General features: G+C 44.4%; 1 protein-coding gene across 3 annotated transcripts in view; it reads right to left on the bottom strand.

The window, feature by feature from the left end:
• Positions 1 to 19,861, bottom strand: part of Cadm1 (cell adhesion molecule 1) — a 326,297-nt gene that overhangs the window by 2,940 nt on the left and 303,496 nt on the right. For all 3 annotated transcript variants that reach the window (XM_050156257.1, XM_050156258.1, XM_050156259.1), the window contains one exon: positions 1,420 to 1,551. In XM_050156257.1, coding sequence (XP_050012214.1) covers positions 1,420 to 1,551 — 132 coding nt within the window. The remainder of the gene's footprint in view (positions 1 to 1,419; positions 1,552 to 19,861) is intronic.

The raw sequence follows: 19,861 nt of genomic DNA, 5'->3' as shown, positions 1-19,861 counted from the left end.
CCAGATGGAGACAAAATTTTTGACACTGTAAAGACTGCAATTGAGGCTTGGGCTCTGTCTTCAGGAACAAGGGTTTCTTTCTCACCATGTGACTGGAGCCTGGACCCGGATTCATGGATTTGCTAATTGGCACAGCCACTTTATAATGACAACAGACAGAACATTAACCAAGTTGGTGACATTTCTATCACCAAATCCCAAGGGTTTACATGAAGGAAGACAAGACTTCACCTCAGACTAGCAGACAGGTAGAACTCAAACTGTCTGGTAAAATCTGATAGGCTTCTTCCCATTATGCTCTGACTCAAGATTCTTATACTTCAGAAAGCCTGAGACATTTTACTGAATTTTCAGATCTTAAAGTGAGAAACTGAGCAAGCAGGTGGTCAAACGCTTCCTTCCCGAGTCCTCTCTCTTGCAGAGACATATGTACCCCTGTCTTCTGATTCCCCGTGAATGCTCTGCACACTCGCCTTGGCTCCCAGGCTGGACCTTCCTAGCTCGACCAAGTTAAGCACTGAAAGGCGGAGGTTCTGGGCCACACAGCTCCAAGAGTCCCCAGACTCTGTGCTCCAGACAGACACTTCCAGATCCTAAGGTCTGTTGTTCAGCACCCTGGACCTCCACTGCTGGGCTCCAGGGACTTTCCCCAAACCCAGGTCACAATCGAGCAGTATGCAAGCGCCTACAAAGCCCCCCAAAGCTCATTGCAGAGTGCTTGAGAAAAAAAACTGAGAAAGACAAGGGCCGACAGAGAAAAGGAAGGCTAAATTACCAGGAGGGAGAAGAGGCTCAGAGCAGCATGAGGCAGAGAGGAAGAGCCTTGGCAAAGATGATTGCCCATCCAGTCTGCACAGTTGGTAAGTGTGATGATTAATGGCAATTTAAATCAATTGCCCTGATAATTTAAAAAATACATATTTATGTGGCTTTTAAGGCAAAAGATTTTTTTTTTTTTTTTTTTTTTTTTTTTTTCTTTTTAAACCTGGGCACACCACATCAAGGAGGAAATATTCTGGCCCTCGGGACCAGCTTACTCAGAGTTCAGGTTCAGTGAACTGGTTCACCTGTCTCCGGGGGAAAACGAGCGGGCTGTGTATGTTTGCCAAGCATACAATCTTCCAGGGCTCAGGCCACTCACTCATCATGCCAGCCCCAACCTTGTTATTTTGACTCTAACCCCAAATGTAGACTGGGGAAAACAGACCCGTACAGCTTTGTATTTATAGGGAATCCAAATTATCACGCAGTCCTTAGCTGTGGCTGCTAAGGTTTCTTTATCCACCCAAGCCCGCTCGAGGAATCATATATGCTATGTCACCCTTTACACCAAGCTGCCTAGTAATGACAACAGTGAGGTCCCCCAACGCCAGGGCTCTGGTGACATGTTGCTCCAGCCTGCCAAAGCACCTTGCTTACCTTTATGTCTGGCAAAATAGCGGCCCAGAATGATGAGCAAGCAAAGCATGGCAAACACGACCACAGCCACAACACCGCCAATCACTGCGTGGTCCACCGCACCAATGGCGCCCTCTTCACCTGCTCGAGAGTCTGTTAAAACCAGAAGAGGAATAGGGATGTAGAACTTATTACAAGACACCAGGAGCCCCAGGGACACTGCCTCCAGGGTCAGGAGGTCACCTTCTTTTTTAATGGAGGAGTCAGCAAGAACAAACCAGCTGGATCAAGTTACACGGAGGGAACAGACTGACCTGTCCAGTGCTGAATTGATCTGTTCTCCCCACAAGGCAATTTCATTAGAGGCAACATAGGCGTGCTACTGTGTGTGAAAGGAACTAGGGAGCTGTGCGTGTGTGTATGGGGGCTGGGGATCCTGCCTCTTCTCACCTATCCCTAGCGCTCACTATACACACCCTGGAACTTACAGCTACCAGTAATTAAGGGGGCTGACCTAACTGTTTATGGGCACCACAGATGGTATCTCCAGGCGATCAGGGGAATGGGGGTGGGGGAGGGGGATGTCAACAGGCCGCACAGCTCACTCTCTTAGAGGAACATGCATAGGGAAAGCAAGGCTGTGTAGAGATAAAACCAGGCTTATGAGACTAAAGACATGACATGCTTGCCACATTTACAAGGAGTGAGGAGGGGAAAAGCCTCAATGTAAAATCTGAAAACCTAATTCAAAGGGGGAGGGGATGGAGAGAGAAAGGGAGAGAGAGGGAGAGACAGAAAACGTTAAGACAGGAAGGAATACTTGTCCATTGCCACAGACGGGTTTGATGTTATTTATTTAAAACCTCTAAATGCAATTAGTTTTCTCTTATAAGCCTCGCTCCCTTGGGACGTCCCTCTTTGATTTTTTGGCTGGGGAACAACTTCAGAATGAACCCGGAATGAGCTATGGTGATGCAGAATGGATGTGTGGCAGGGTAAACAATTTTAATTTAGGAATGTGGCTACATCACCCTTTGCTTAAATCCTAATGGCACCCGAGATTTATAACATAGTAAAAAACAATTATTCTCCCGTTGATTAATACATTAACATTTTGGAGTGGAAGCTAAACCATTGTCTTTTTTTTTTTATTGAGTCAAGTACGACACCTCCATTAAAATGATTTACTGGCTGTACCTTACAATTTAAGCACAGCAGCAACAGAAACGGTAAAAATCTTTTAACTTTACATGATTTGTGAAGTCATATGTGAAGGATTTACCATTTAAATCTTTCAGTACATGAAGCACATGGCCTATAAATCTGCCCCCCTTGTAGTTGCTGGATGCCTAAGAGAAATGCATTTCACCGGGAAGACCGAGAGTGCAAATTCAAGTCAATTTCTAAGAAAGATTTATCTCTGTCTCTCTCCAAAGAACAGAGCAAATCTCTGAAGCCTCCACCTCTAATAATATTTGAAGTTTATCGATCAAGTGTACAGATCCGTGACAGCTAAAGGTAATGGTACTCTTTTGAGCCGAAACCTGATACAAGGCTTTCAGCAGGAGGGCAGGGCTTACACTTTCTATCAATATTTCCAATTCTGCTTGGAGACTAGGCACTGAAGGATGCGGGGAAGTAACTCGTGACGACCGAGGCTCCCGTGGAAAGTACTTTAATTAAAAAAGCTTCAACCAGAATGTGGAGTATTTAAAGTGTTCCGTGGAGTTAACGTTGGAAGGGTTACAGAATAACTCAAACCCCAAACCCCCAAAGAGATGCCAAGTCAGAGGCAGCGGTAGGTCGCCTGGACAACGGGATGATGGGAGTTTAATTGGAGGATGGAGATGGGTTGGAGGCAGAGTGCTGCAGCCAATTAGTCTACTCCGTGATGTGCAAGGCCCTCCAGCTACGTGTCTAATAAGCTCAACTTGAAATGTAGTGGAGGGGAATCCCCTGCCTCAGTCCAAGTGCTGCTGATTGCGGACAATGTGGCTTCCATTGTCTTGGAAGTCCTTTCAACGAGGCAGGCCGGGGTCATGGAAACTTCGTAGCCTTTTGTGAAACAGCTTGTTGATGGGAAGTACTGTGTGTGGGGTGCATTGATTATTGTTCTTCTGTGACAAAATACCTGCCACAAATAACTGAAGGAAGGGCTTCCTCTGCTTTCCATTCTGAGAGCACAGTCCATCATGGCAGGGAAGGGATGGTGGCAGGAGTGAGTGGCAGTGGTCGCATGGCATCCCCAGTCAGGAAGCAGAAAGAGGTGAACACTGGTACTTGCTTTTGCTTTTTCCTCTTTTTTTTTTTTTTTTGTTTGTTTGTTTGTTTGTTTGTTTGTTTGATCTGGGATCTGGCCCATGGAATGGTGCTACTCACATTTAGGATTTGGGTTTCTATCTTCAGCTAAACTTTTCTGGAGATATCATCAGACACGTCCATGAGTGTGTTTCCATGGTGATCCTAAAGCCAGTCATACTCATGATGAAGAGTGACCATCACGGGGTAGTACCGGATCTTGGTGCCTGCTGGAGGGCTACACTTTATATCGTGAAGATACACCCTTGACAAACACTCAAATGTTCACACAGGGACCAGGTAATAGTAAAACTTGCCAGTTCTGTTTGAATGATATCAACTAATCTTGAGTTGTCATGGGCTTCAAAAGGAAAGAATGTTTGACTTTTCCATAAACTGCCCATGTCTTAGATTTGGGACAAGGTGATACAGATGAGGGAAGAGAGTTACATGAGGCAAGGGAGCAGGGAGGTGCCACTTTGGGAAGGTTGAGACTTGACGAACGCTTCTAGAAGCTGTTTAAGACGCAATCCCTACCCATGTGGAGGCAGGCAACTCTTGCCCACTGTTAAAAGACTAATTCCTCCAATTTCAGGCACAGAAAAGTCAGAGAGTGTGCCAGTATGTTTGTGTTTTAGAGGGGAGAGGGGAAGAAAAGGCAGACAAAACTAAGGACAACCTTCCCCAAACAAGGCTTCACAAACAAAACAAACAAACCTGCCATCTATGGGATTCCTTACTTAAGCCAGCAGTTCAGCTGACCTCTGTTCTCCAAATGCGCTCAGTCGAGCTAGTTCCCCTGTACTTAGCTCACACTAAACACCTGGGTTTGAGTTCTTTCCCACCCTCAAGGGCACACACACGTTGCAGATCCTTATTTGCAAGCGTAATCTCTCTAGCTACTTTCTGATACTCACTTTGATCAGAAAGTTTACTACTGCTAGTTAATCACCAAGACAGTTTTCCTGCCTTCAATTACAGCGGATGGACACAGAAGGCAACTGATGTTTAATTTATAGGGAACACGGCTGGTTATGAGCTCCTGGCCGCCTCTTCCTACCTCTCCTCCACCCTCCTCCCAACCCTGGTTGACCATGAGAGGCAGTAATAGAGCTGTGACTGTCCCGAAGTGCCTGTCACTGGCTGGGCTCCCCTGCGGCGATCAGTTGTTTCTCATTCATCTCTTCTGTTTCCTCTTGTAGGATGGGAGGCAGTTCCAACTGTGCTGTGGATTGGCTCAGACTGGTAGGGGTGATGCTGGTTGTCTGCTCCTGGGTAAGAACCCCCTGCACCTGCTGCTGAGACCTCTCGATGGTCACAAAAAGCAGCAACGCTTTGCTCAAAGATGCACTTGGCTGTCAGAGGTGGCTAAAAACAGGATCTGTGGCAATGTCCGCCAGCCTCCACCTCTCCTATCTTGATCAAGAGTTGAGAATTTAGACGAGTTCTTGAAGGTCCCGCTCCTGTGAGCAAGGAGATGCATCTGACTGGGTCCCATGCCATTTGCTGCTGTTTTCCTGGGAACTGCTCTCCAGATTTCTTCCTCCCCTTTGTAGCCAGACAAGAAAACAGGAGGCAAACTCTTCAGCTGCCGCAGCTCCTCCAGCAAAAAGTTCAGGTGGGGAAGCAGGGGTCTTCTAAAGGAGCCCGGTCTCCAGGTAAGGGGAGCCACAGGTGTTAGGGTTTCTATTTTGGGATAAAGCTATGCTCTTGCTGTACTGGGGAGGAATGCCAAGCACATGCTTGGTACATACATGTACAAATAGCCATTCTAGTTCCTGCTAACCACGCTCTGTGTGTAGTTAATCTCCAAATAACTCCATACACACATTCAGATGAATGAGTGAGCTAAGTCTAACTTAGACAACACTAACCACGCTCTGTGTGTAGTTAATCTCATACAAGTAACTTGATACACACATTCTGGTGAATGAGTGGGCTGACCAAATCTAACTGAGACAACACCAATGACAGTTTGTGTGTAGTTAATCTCATCCAAATAACTCCATACACACATCCGGGTGAATGAGTGAGCTAAGTCTAACTCAGACAACACCAGTGGCTTGGTGTGACAACGCAGCTGTGGCACAGTCCTTGGTCTGCCCCCACCACCGAATTCTGTGCCACATTATAGCGTCAAATGTGACCACACCACTAGCTGGGAGTTGGCTCTTGTGACAAAAAAATTGAAACATCTTAGCTCCATGTGAGATTTATAAGACCCTTGCAGAATGTCAGGTTGGAAAAAAAACAAAAACAAAAGAAGCAAACAAAAAAAAAATCAATTAAGCAACAACAATAACAAAACCCTGTGTCATATCTTCAACTACCCTGGCCATGATTTTTAGCATCTTAGAAATCTCAGAATAACAACAATAAAAGAATTAACAACAACAACAGCAACAAGATACTTTTCATCAAATCCCAGGGATGTACCAACTGCTCAGCTTTCTTCAGCTGACCTGACCCCTCCTGCTCCTCAAGGGTGATGCGAATGGGGGAGCATTCTGAAGGCTGGATTGGACTTTCAGTCTCTTTCCACCTCTCTCGTGGACAGCTTTTTTCTCTACTTGTATTCATTCCTTAAATGCTTACTAAAGTGGAGCACTTCCTTCACAGAACATCCCCTGTTCTGCTGCCTGTGTGTAAGGCCCTGGTTTCTATGGCTACTTTACCACCTAGCAGGAGAGGTGCCACACCAACTGCCAGGAGAATGCCATAAGCCTTGCAGGCTGTGCTGCAAAAGCAGAGATTCATGGGTAACCAGGCTAGGATGTTCTTGACAGGCTCCTGGCAAGGCAGGACTCTCAGAGCAGAACCCTTATTGCAACTGCAGGCTGACCACTTGGAAACCCAGGCTACAGAATCTAAGGTCAGTCGTCTTGCAAAAAGGATACAGAGCTCTCTCTTTGGAGAAGGGGAAGTGTGAAGTGTGCATGCAGTGTCAGGATGGCAATAACTGCACTGCTGTACCCTCCTATCTTGGGCTTCCTTGGTGCAGGCTAGATACCATTGCAGTACCCACCAATCTTGTCTGAGGCTAAAACTGCCTTGGAGCTCATTTAAAGTGGCGGATTCTACGTCTCCCACTCCCACAGGGGCCTCTCCTGCCCAGGGATGATTGAAACTGAGGCTGACATTTTGCAATAGTTCTGTCACTTGGTGCAGCCGAGGTCTTGCTGGACAAGTCAGTTTAATTAAAAACTCTTAGAATTGGTGTTTATGATGGAAATGCTGCCTCCGGCTTCCTAGAGCTGGACGGATTAGTCTATCTCAGAGAAGGCTTAATGACTGTGATGTCACTTGCTACTTCTTGCTAAGGAGGAGGGAGGGGGAAGGTGGTGGTGCACATTCCAAACCTGAAGAAAAACAAAACAAAACACCAAACACAAGTGTGTGCACACCCCCCCCCCACATACGCGCGCACACACACACACACCAGTTGTGTCATCTGAAAGGTGTAGCTACTGTTTCCATCATCTAGGGCAACCAAGCTACTGATGCGCTTTCAGAGCACAGCTTTATTACTGGAGGGAAACTCTGAACGGCAAGCGCTGACAAAACGCCACGTTGTTTGCTAATCCTAATATGTTATTCTTCTTTTAAGATTTGCTTTTCTCAGCACCAATTCAATTATAGATGCTACAAATCCTTCTGACATTTAATTCCCTCTTGTCAGAGTGGTAAATGTATACAGTACATGCGCAGCTTTCCCATTAAGATGTTAATATATATTGGAGCACACTAGCCTTTATGCAGCATAACCTTTCCTTTCTGTCTTCTCCGAGAAGGGAAGGGAAGGAATCAATGTAAGGCAAGAAAATCATGACGATTCCTATATAGCATGCCGGGCGGCCAGTGTCAGCCATCAGCTGCATTCGAGTGTTGCAATACCATGCGCTATTCTGACGTCTGGAGGGGCTGTGCAAGGCCACTGCCAGGAAAACTGCAGTAGTCATCCTCAGTGTGCACCCCAGAGCTCGGCATATGCTCACTTAAATGACAACTGTGCACCGACAGCGGCTGGACAGGTCACTCTCAGGGCTCAGGACTCTCCCTGCCTGTCACCACCGAGGCACAGGGGACTAGCTAGGAGTTCACCTGCATGGCACGTGGCAAAGTGCACCAGACTTGCCATCAAACCTGGGCCAGAAACCGAACTTCAATTCTTTCCTGTGTGACTTCAGGCAGGTTAGTCACCTACTCTGAGACATTGGCTCCAATAGTATTCTGCCAGGGGCCAGCGCATGGCTGCGCATGAAAGTGCCTATCTGGCTTAGGGCTTGACATGTCATCAGGATTCAGTGTCTGCTGAGCTTCAGTCTGCGTTATGAAAAGCTGAGGAGGATCTTTTTGATTCTCATCACCGATCCTAGGTCAAAATTTGTCAGCTCTTTAGGAGGAATGGTGACCAAGCTTTCTTTTGACTTATACAGAATTGATGCAAGCCGCATCTAATGGCTTCGCTGTTCTCTATGGCGACGAAGGAAGCGCAGGGCCATCGTACACGCGCTATGATTCTGGTACACCATCTGAGGGCTGTAATGATAACCATTCTGCAGCTAAAGATTAGGACAAGTCTTTTAAATGTTGATGGCTCTCCCTTCTCCAGTCACTTGGTTTTAGTTAATTTAATCATCAGCAGAAACGACTCCATGAAACAGGATGCCAATCCCAAGACATTTAGTACTTTCAGAGTGACCCCGGTTCTTCTTGTAACAGGACACTTGGCAGTGGGGTTGACTTTTCTACTTTAAGCCATGGGAAGGCACTGAGGATGACACTGGAGTTTCCCTTAGATGAACCTGGTAAGGAGGACAGAGTGTCAAGTGTTTCCAAACAGGCATTCCCAATAGAATCTGTCTCTATAGAGAGATGCTTCGGTGGGCCTCAGGCATTTGGGGGCGTGAGGAGGATGGAATCATGAATATGGTGAGGTCACCCCAAAGCAGTGTCCAACCTGTGGAACTTGAACTCACACTGCACACTGTGGCTAACAACTGTTTAGTCTGAAGAAAAGATTGGGTCTCTTTCGTGGTGGCCACCTTTCTTCCCATGGTGAAAACAGTAGCATGTTGGATTATGAGAAAGATCAGTACTAGGGGGAATCCAGAACCCCACTTGTGGGAACATCACTGACCATGGGCCCCATGAGCTCCCTCAATAGACTGGTTCACACTAAACTCAAGATCCTTCTGCTTCAGCTAGGTCACAGGTGTGTACCACGGAGCGAAACTCCACTTTCGAAGAAGGAAATGTCCATGTCTTAACCCTCCTCAAGCATTACTTTATGGCACTTAGGGCGACGTTAGGGGAACTAATCCCATCATTTTTGGAGACTTCACAGGACAGTGGCACTGAAAACATCAGAGCAGGGCAGAGATGGATCGTTTCTAAAGGGGAAGGCACTTGATTTAAAGATTAAAACTACCTCTCCAGGTCAGTTAGCACACAGCTGGGTGTTTGACAGGCCCCTCAGTGCCCAGCTTTCCTTTGCACCTTCCCTAATGTCCACACTAAGAAGGAATTGTATGACTAAGAGACTCCAGAGGCTGGGAACCCTGAACCAAAGGGCTACACTTTTTTTTCTTGCAGGCAAGAGGACTGTGTTTAAGCTCTGTCCGTGTGAATTGCCTGGGTCTATATGGGTGCCTACTTTCCTCACTTGTAAATTAACAACCCTTCTTATGCTACCCCTACGGCAGTTTCCAGAGGACCTCCACAGCTGCTGGCTCATCTTCATCCCTGGGCTCTGGCCTCCACCCTCTCCGGTCCCAGTTCTTCACTCGCCGCTACTTGGATTATTCTCCACAGTCACGACCAGCTGGGGTAGCCCCAGTCTGCGTTCCCTACCGGAAAGTTATTATGGGTGGCAGGCCTAGCTGTGAAATCCAAGGCTGGATGAACTCCTTCCGGGCCTTATTCACCACTGTGGCTTAGGGGCCAGTCCAGAGCCAAGCATACAGAGCTCAAATACTTTTGTAGAATAAAAATTAGGCAATGTATACTTAGTGGCAGAAATTACTTAGTATATGTGAAGCCCTAGATTCAATCCTCAGAATTGTAAAACAGGAAAAATGTATATGAAAGAACTTTCTGAGCTGTAGAGTATATTAATACAAGCTGAATGAAAATACACCTAAGCCTCATGGGCACACTTTAACTGTCTCGCCCTTTCTCTCCTTTCTTTGTGGACATATTATCTATCTTAATATCTATCAAAGAAATGAAACAGCCTGTTTGCCAAATCAGGGTCACACTTCATGTGGTGCTAACGGAAGGGTTTCTCCCAGTGCATGGGCTACATCCCCATGTATGTATGTGTTCACCCATGTGGTAGACACACGTGTGCAGGAGCAAGTGCCCGCATACTGTCCCTTGCCTGAGAATCCTTGGATTCAAAGGCCTAGTGTGTAGAGAGGCTTCCTCTGCAACCCACCAAGGGAGCCAAGAGCTAGCTCATCAGGATTTCTCCTAACACCTATGCAAGGGTTATGGAAATTAGGTAGGATTCTGCCCCTCCCCTGGATGTTTTTGAGGCTTGCGAAGGGCACGAGGATTTTTCCAGATCACTTTCTCATTTGGAGGGTAACAAGAGTTGAAAACAGAGCTGGAATGCCTTCTCGGTGCCTCTGCTTCTAAAGCAGGGGCCGAAGGGCTGCTGTGCTGGGGCTGAGGGCCCACTCTCTGGCATGCTGTTTACCACCTCACTCCACTCCATTTTTCCTGGAGGCCCTTCCACTGCTGACGGGAGGGGTCAGTTGGAGCCGATTTTGTTAAAGCTTTAAAATAAAATAGAAGGAAAAATATGCTCAGAGCTAGTCTATTCCACACGGGTGGCGGTAACCACCAGCTGTCTCGGAGAGACGGCAGATGTAATTGATAAAACAATTCAAAACTAGTGTGGCTCTATCGTCAATAAAATTAACACCCAAAAAGTAAATAAAAGGTTTCAAGGAAGAGCCAGATAAGCCCCCCAAATCGGCCAATAATTAAATCTGTAAACTAGGCACCGAGTCTTTCAATTCAGATTACAAAGGAGGATCAGCTGGGCATCTCAAGTTGCTGGTTGAGGGCTGCAGAGCTTATGCTGCCTTTGAAGCTGGCATTAACCGAGGCAGGCACCAGTGAATGGAGGATGAGGGTGGGAGCAGGGCAGGGGAAGACCTGCAAGTGTGCAACATTAATCCCTAATGTGGAAAGGATGGACTTTCTACCCAATACAGCAGGGAGTGGGTAGCATTATTCATTATCACAGTTTAGCATTAAATGGGCAACACCTACTCTAATTTATTGATGGGCTGTTTAAGGCGGGTGTTAACCTGTTTGTCTTGTATTATAATTGAATTCAGTCTCCAGGCTACAGAGATTTGAGAAGTTCATCCTTTCTCAATCAATATGCTCCCCTTCAGTGACCCATTTCAAGACAGCTTCATAAAAAATAATGTATTTTGTTTTAATAAATTTAAACACTATGACAGCTGCTCAATTTTTATTGGTTGTTTTTTTCTCCCTTTAGATGTCTCTTCGCAGCCCAGAGAAGCCAAGCTCACAATCAATAGTAATTGATTAATCAGCATCCCCTTTGAACAAAGGTGCTAATCAGTTTTTGATTAGTTCATCAAACCAGATGCAAAGGCAACCCAGCCCAGCCTGCTAGTTCATCAGTGTTCTACATGACTTATGACTTCCAGCAATAGGAGTGCCTCGGTCCTGGAGGGAATAGGGGGGCAATGTAATTATTAATTTAACCGAATTATTATGAACACAAACAGTTGTTGGTTTATTGCTCCTGACTTAGGTGATTGATAACTGCAGTGGGGACCCATCTAGCATGTTGCAGGCTGAGACTTGCAGTGTTCCTAATTGATGAAGCTGGGAGAAGAGGTACCTGGCTGACTCATGTTTTCCTAAAGAGGACAAAAACTCCTTTTGCTCTGAGTGATTCTTGTCGGGAAATACACTAAGAGAGATCGAGGGACAATCTAGACCTTTCTCAGGATTCCTGGGAGATCCAGTTGCGCAGGGTCACTTATCTGGGGGTGACCTCAGATGCCAGAACAGAGAGCACCTTCACCCTTCACCTGGAAGGCAAACAGCTGTTCACTGCTGGCACTGCCTGAGAGTCAGGCAAGACTTACCCACTTCTATTTTTAAAGAAAGTAAATGTTTTGTTTTCATGCGTTTGCAACTTCTTTAAATATATCTATCAGTAGAAAGAGGCAAACGAATAGCACGGCTAATAGGTGGCGACCTTCCTACTTATTTACTGAAATTCACTGGTATTTAGAATTCCTTCATTTACCCAGAAAGTATTAGCTGGGTGCTTACTGCAAGAGAGGTGCAAGCAGGGGACAGATCCAGTGAGTAGCCTCCTGGAAGCATCTACTCTAGGAAATTCCAGAAGTCCAGCTCCCCTACACAGGGACAGAGCAGAAAAGTGAAGGTATCCGTGAGGTCTGAAGCACACAGCCGGAAACACATCCAGTGTGTTCTGAGATATGGGGGGTACTAGCTTGTTTTCACTGAGGTATAGGCAAGGATGGTGCCTCAAGCACCAGTCATTCAAAATAACTGCAGTGAACGCTGTCTGGGAAGGGGTAATATGGAGCCTGTTTTGCCGTGGGCTCCGGATAGCAGCCACATACCAGTGTCTTGGCTTCTCCACTGCAATGTCAGGGGCGTGCTCACTGGCTCACTAAGTGCCAATCAAAGTGCTCCAGAAGCTTTAGGCAGTTGTCACCAAAGTCTCATGACATCATGGAAGCTCGAATAATTGTTTAGCTCTGACCACTTTAAATCTCCTTCCTCCCGCCTTTGTAGGACACGCTTCTTATTCTGGATTAGTAACACCTAAATCCTGGAATCAAGCATGAAACCTACTTTTTGCAAGAGCTCAGTATGCTGTAAAAAAGGTCTGAGGTGGATAATTAGTTTACAGCCTGGTGTGTGACAAAACAATTGGCCCCCTCCTCCCTGTCCTGCTCTCCCACCTACTTCAAAGTATACTATATGGCTTTCTAGTCTATTCCACAGAAGTAGACAGTCAATAGGGCTCTAAGATCATGTCACATAATCCAACATCAACTGCTTCATAATGCAACCAAATTTCTCCTGAGCCACTGAGCATCTCGGATGGAAACATTACTTCAAGTCACCAAGCAGAGTGGCCTCAGCATTTTGTTCTCTCCTGTATTAAAAGCACAGGCCACCGTCTGCAGTAGTGCATTGTTATTGTAGGAAAGAAAGGTGCGTGAGAGAATGGAGGAGAAGTTATCTACACGTGGTTTGTTCTTTTCTTAGTCTCAGCACCCACAATGATTGCTCAGCAAACCAAGTGGTCATTTGGTCACAGTGGACAAAGCACCCACAGGTTGGACACTGCAGCACCTTACCTAATGGCTAGCCCTTACCTGAGAGGTCCTCACTGTCCAGTTCTTCTGCGGAATTGGGCAACTGAGTAAGGCCTTACAAGTAAAAACAAATCGTTTTTCTTTTCATTCCTCGAGGGACATAAACAAAACACTTAAGAACTGAGGATGGACTTTGTGTAAAAAAAGAAAACATGAGCCAAATCTCTTGCCATCTCCCGCTTTTTCGGAGAGCTTGAATATATTAATCCGTATGTTCATTTCTTTAATTACGTAATTGTTATTGATATACGATAAGGCAGAAAGAGTCCTCAGTCTCCACTGTTGAAAGCACATGAAACATGAGGGTGAATGTTTAAAAATCACTCATTCAAATAAGCATGCAGAAAGAAAAAAAGTGAAGCTGAATTGTTAGCTGTGGACACTCTGATATATCTCTTCAATATGAATGTACTTAGATGCTACATACCGACATATGTAAGCTTTATCTTGCATTTCACTGAGAATTGAAATCCTTTGCCAATACTGACAAACATAGTTCATTTATCAATTTAGAATGATCTTGGATCACATATTTCAAAATGGTACAGCATCTGCTAACTGCAGATTGCAGGTTATGCCTTCATCAGAAAAATCTGATTCACAACTCATTTTTTTTAAAAAGAAGAATTTCATAAATCAATGGTATTCCAGAAATATAAAACCCTCAAAGCTGAAAAAGCAGTAAGGTCAGGAGATAATCAAGCAGGGCTTGAAATGCTGGTGTTCCAGTCAACCCCAATGTGGCCCAGCTGGGACAGTTCTCCACCAGCTCTGCTCTGAACTAAGTGAGGCCAAGAGGAGGGTAGCTAAACAGAGGGAGGTGCAGCTAGAGATGGCTTCCATTTCTTCATGCTTATTTCTCGGCTGATCTTTCAAGGAAGTTTATTAAATACCATAAAATGTTAAGACGGTCAAGGTGGCCTTTGCTTATTCATTGCTGTTCTCTTCAATCCCAACTTATTGCCCCAGGTACTCGAATCCCCACAATAGCTGTCTTACAGTCTGTGTCTATCGTTTTGAAGGTGGTTGTGGGTCTAACTCAGCTGTAAGGTCTTTGGAAAGAGACACAAGTGTTGTTTATTTTTGTATCTTTCCCCTCCTTGAAGCTCTGCAAAACTATCCTGTCAGTAAATATTTGTTGAGTCAATGTTTTGTGAGTCATCCTTGGTCAATTACTGACCAAAGACGAAAGGCAGCCATAGCGGCAGACTGGCTACCATTTCTACTTATTTCAAATGAGCTAAAACAAGCTTGTACGAGTGGACACTGGAGCTCAAATTTTCTGAGGTGATTTACAAAGGCGCCAAATGAACATGGCGAGCTGGTTGAGCTGGAAGAGGCTGGCCCACCATCAGCCCTAAGAGAGGAGAGTTTCTCACATGAACCCTGGGTACTGAGTGCTTCAGAGCACAAGCCAAATCAACATGAAAATCTTTAGAGTTCACAGGTGTTCCGCAGCGATGGAACCAGGCAACTAAAGGGGATGTGGTAATGCAATAAATTATAGAGGCAGCTGAGGGGAAATGCTAGCCCTTTGTCCTGAAATCTGATTGGCTGAAAGTGCTTCTATGTCTAATTGGCTTGATCCATTGTATAAAGACTAATGAATACAATTATTTGAATAACTGTTATAAATGGGCAACATAAAGTAGTTCTCTGTAGTTAATTATGAATTTGCAGTTCTCGGAAGGCTAATCCCTCACTTCTACGTGGCCTGTTGAATATCAAAGTGTTCTACATATGTGCTTGGTGCCCACTGAACCACATTAAACAGGGATGTTTCAAGTAGGCAACTTTACTGCTGAAGGCCTGTTTCCCTGGGGAGGAAACTAGAAAGCTAATTTAAGCAAAATAAAGACAAATATGTTTATGAAGTATCATTGATATGCAAAGTTTTCCATTAAGAAGCGACAGACAGTTGATATACACCTCATTAAAGCTGAAACTGTCATTTTTAATGGCATAAATTTTAAGATAAACCAAATCTTCTGGAATCTCTTGCTTGGATTATGTTCCAAACTGAGAAGCCATTTAGGCCAGGAGTGTTAAAATTTGTTTTTGCAGGGCAATTGTTTTTTATGGATCTACAGCACACTGCCATAGTTGGATAATTTCTGAATAAATATAATTAGAAGAGTTTACCATAGTACTGGGTGTACAAGCAAGGAAACACAAAATCTACCTCCTAGAATTGCTTTGGTGTAGGTATTTTTCTTTCATGTTAAAAATTAGACTCCTTTCGTTTTCTCAAAGAAAATGACGAAGATGCACTGTATGAAGCAGGGAATATTTCTCAAAAGGAAACACTGTGATGTAAGAATAAGTGGGAGATCACTTCTTGTTCTTCTTTTCAGTTTCCTATCATCTAGTCAAGCTCTTTCTAGTCACGTCTAATTAAAATGCATGCAATGCATTTCTTTGAACTCTGTTAAACAAATGAAAGTTTACTTTTGTTGCATTTGTTTTTGTTTTGCAATTAAGGAAGTCCTATGGTGCAGACATGAGAATTTAATTTATGCATGAAGGCTGTCTCTCCTGCACAGATTCATGTTTGGCTTTTTCTGGTGTTACAGGTGCTGTGGTTCAGGCTAAGCACTGTGCGCTTCTGGAGTCGCTGTTTCTCCTTCTTGACAGCACCTGCTGGCTTCTCAAAGTGGTTATAATGTGGCAATTTTAAACCAGAAGAAAAAGCTCAAAGAATTAGAATCAGTTAGAAATCCTAGCCATTTCAATAAATGCAAAAATCAAGTAATCCTAAAGAAGCTCCTGGATTTGATTCATCAAGTTATCATATATATATAGAGAGATATTTATTACAGAAAATTATAGAAAAGAACAATTAGATAAAATCCCTAGGAAAGAAAACCTCGGCCCACTGGCCTTAGCACCATTCTCATTAGGAAAAAGAGTAGGCGACGGTCTCTCTCTTACCTACGCAGCACACATCTGATCACTTGGCCATGTCATGGAAACTGATACTTCCACCACCAGCCATAAGAGTTCAGACGCCCCCGGTAGTTTATATCTAAAAGCTCAGTCATCCTGTTCTTCCTGCTTTGTCAGCTTTTGTGGAGAGTTTTTCCCTTCTTCCCATTAGCAGAAATTTGGTTCACGCCGTTAAACAGCAGCACATTGTTTCCAAGCTGCATATCAAGGCTGCAACGCAATCTTCAGGTCCTGCAGCCATTCGTAAACCTCTTTAGCTTTGTTCTTGGGTAGAACATACAATGTCTGCAGAGTCCCTTGACTGAATGACAGCCCTTGAATGCTATTGTTATGTACTCATACAGAGATGTACAGAGGTACATACACAGACGGTGGACATAGCGGTTGTAATCACGTGCACTGCTGGCTAGTCTTCTTTCAAATGGGCTTAAGAATTTCCCCACAACTGAATCCCATGTAAGATAAGGACATAACACAATGTTTTCAGAATTCTGTCACGGTCTGCACTAGTCATAAACCAGGGAGAGGGAGTTACCTAAGACAGGCAGTGGTCTGGGGTGTGGGCTTGATCTCTAGCACTGGCCAAATACTTTGAAACCAAACAAAAAAGAAAAAAAATATTTCAGAGGAGTTCTCCATTTCAGAATGAATTAATCTATTTAAAGACTCATGTGGAATATGAAGATCCATGTTCCACTGTTTCAACCTCCACTGTTTCAACAGGTAGAAGAGGCAGGCTGAGTTAGAAAGCGTGGGGAGAACGGGATAGGGGAGGGAGGGAAAGAGAGGGGAAGGGGGAGGGAGGGAGGGAGGGAGAGAGAGAGAGAGCGCCCCAACCCAGAAGCCAGCTGATTGCAGTGCAGCAGAAGCACAAGCGCTATTCCAGACCATGGGCATGCTGTCACCTGACCCCTCACGGGGGCCAGGGGGTGGGGAGGGAAAGGGAGAGGGAACACACAGGACAGAAAAGAACAAAGCACAAGACATTTAAAAAGAAGTGCCCACACTGAAACAGACAGACAAAAACCACACACGCACCCACACGCCAAATAATCAGGATAACGACGACACCACCCGTGCGCTAACCACCCATGCATGTCTGCCAGCAGCTTCTGACCACGAGCTATCAGGATTTGGCAGTGGTTTTTCTTGTTTCTTTCTTTTTTTTGAATTGTTCAACATGCACACACAACACAGGTTTTGTTTGTTTGTTTTTGTTTTAATTTTTCCCTGTGCAGGCCTTTAAGGATGAACTCCAAAACCACAAATGCTCAAAATCCTTATTCAGAGACCCCTTGTGACAGCCTTGCCTAAAAAAATAAAAAATTCTCATTCTTATGGTCACATTTATGTTCACTCTCAGTGAGATCCTTTAATATGGTGGTGAATTGTTACTTGGTTTCCTTTTGGAGAAAATCCATTTGGTTTTGAATCATGCCCATGCACTTCCAACCTTCCAATACATGCTATTCCAATCAGTTATTGGTAAGAACAAACAATCAACATATAGGAACAACTAGAGTAAACTTCATACATACTCTAGCAACACAAGCTTGAATAAAGAATTGTAATGAGTCTTCATAGGGAAATCCTGAAAAGGTTTTTTGTTTTGTTTTGTTTTTGTAAATGAAAGAAAAATAGCCATATGGTAAGTCCAGAATAACTTTTGAGAACAACAAGATGGCCACAGCTGGCTGACTTAGTATGTCTTGTCATTTCAGTTGCTAAGTTATCAAGCCATTTAATATTTTTTTTTCTGGGACCACAACACCATTAAGAACTGTCTCAAAGTCATCATCAAGTAAATGCCAGTCATATGGTTGCTGCACTGACTAGCTAGTTCTCTAGTACTATGATAAGATCAATTCTACAATATCACATCCTTGTTAATCTGCTTCCTTGGTCTGCAGTTTCCACCATATCCTGTTGCCCTTTACAAGTGACTTAGAAAATTTCTTCCCTTTTCATCACGTAAAATTTCAGATATTACTTTGGTTTACATTAGTGCTTTTGGCTGTGGGCTTGAGAGTTAGCTGGCCAAAATAGTGGGGGACCCTTTGAGAAGTGACTATGAGGATCAGAGACAAGCTGAAGAACAAATTTATAAACACACTATGCAGAGATGAGCTGGGCTTAGCCACCATTTCTCTGGCTTTTTGCTGCTAAGGAGTCCAGTTGGAGGCACAAGAGACACAGGGTACAAGAAGGCTGTGCTTGCTACTTTCTCCCACGAGCTTCTCACACCGAGTCTCACCCTATGGCTCTGGGGTGATATTGTCTCCAAATAAAGACAGTGGCTACTTTTCCTGGAGCAGAGAAACCTGTATGCTAATTGATCCCAAGCTAAGTGCCCAGAGACTCCTTTCCCTTTCCAATCTGTTTAAAGAGACAGACCTAATTAAAATAAGTAGCCCCAAATCAGAATCGACTTCTAGGTGCTGTCTCCATCTTTAGGCCAGGACAAGTTTCCTAGTTTGCATACCCTGTCAAAATCTTTAAGGATGAGTTCCGCAAGTACAAGTCCTTGGATCTAACTGAGGTATTGAAAGCATGAAACTTTGGGATTTTAGGGATAAATGGTCACTATTTCTTCAAAGAGGTCAGAGAATTTGGGAACCCAGGCTGTACTTGACCCTGGAGTTAATTATAGGAAGTCCCAAAACTTAGAGTACTCAAAAAAGAATAAAACAAAATCTCTTGAACTACATTAATATCACCGTAAAGCTCCGAGGCTATCAATAAATGTCAGGAGGTATTCGACACTAAGTTCAGTGGAGTGCAGAGTCTGAGATGTAGCCAGCCCTGTGGCTCACCTTAGAACACACATAATTTATACCTGACTGGACTTCTCATCCCTTTAACTTACTGCGTGAAGATTAGGACAGAATGAAGTGGGGAGTATGCTGAAGAGCCCTATCATTTCCAGGTTGTGGTGTGTGTGTGTGTGTGTGTGTGTGTGTGTGTGTGTGTGCGTGAGAGAGAGAGAGAGAGAGACAGACAGACAGACAGACAGACAGGGAGTGAGAGCTCTGCTGAGCTGACCCTGAGTAAGGCAAGTTCTCCAGCAACAACCAGCACAGCTTTTACTCAGAGATGTCCAACTTTTAAGTCCTCAGACACAGTTGTCTGAGGAAGTCAGTGTGGGCTAGATGCCATTCTTTAAGCTGAATGAACAGTATAGCTGACTGATCACCTCTTGTCACTTAGGTGATAGATTTTCACCCTGCATAGCATTTAAAGTGACTGAAGCAGGCCCTTTCCAAATGATTCTCTTGGATTCAGTTATTAAAACGCAGCCCCCTTTAAACTAACATATCTACTCTAAGCACAATCTTGCCAAGGTTAAATTTGAGATGAGTAATAAAATAATATACAGATTAAACAGGACTCTCACTTTCTGATTGAAAAAAAAGGAAGGAAGGAAGGAAGGAAGGAAGAAAAAAAGAAAGAAAGAAGGAAGGAAAGGAAGGAAGGAAGGAAGCAAGGAAAAAAGTGTCCCCATTGGTAGTTCCCCGGTGACAGGGGAAGGAGACAGGGTGTCCTGAAGTCCCTGTCTGAAGATTATGCACTCTTTTTTTTCACCTTTCGGTTAAAAACAAACAAAAAAACGTAACCTACCTACCTTTTATTATTAGACTTGCAAAGTACCACACACCAAAGACTGCATTAAAACCCCACTTCATGCTGTTCAAATGGAACATTCTTGGGGAGTTGTTTCCCACCCAATGGAAACATAACCTTAAATGAATAGAGAGACTGGGGAGGCTGGTGGGTAAGGAACATGGCCTCTATTTTAGATGCCAGCT

The sequence above is a fragment of the Alexandromys fortis genome, unplaced genomic scaffold (genome assembly GCF_014885135.2).
Source record: "Alexandromys fortis isolate MF-2015 unplaced genomic scaffold, M_Fortis_MF-2015_v1.1 scaffold_89, whole genome shotgun sequence".
Classification (NCBI taxonomy): Eukaryota; Metazoa; Chordata; class Mammalia; order Rodentia; family Cricetidae; genus Alexandromys; species Alexandromys fortis.
Note: the sequence above shows the minus strand (reverse complement) of the source record. Positions and strands in the feature narration are given on the sequence as shown.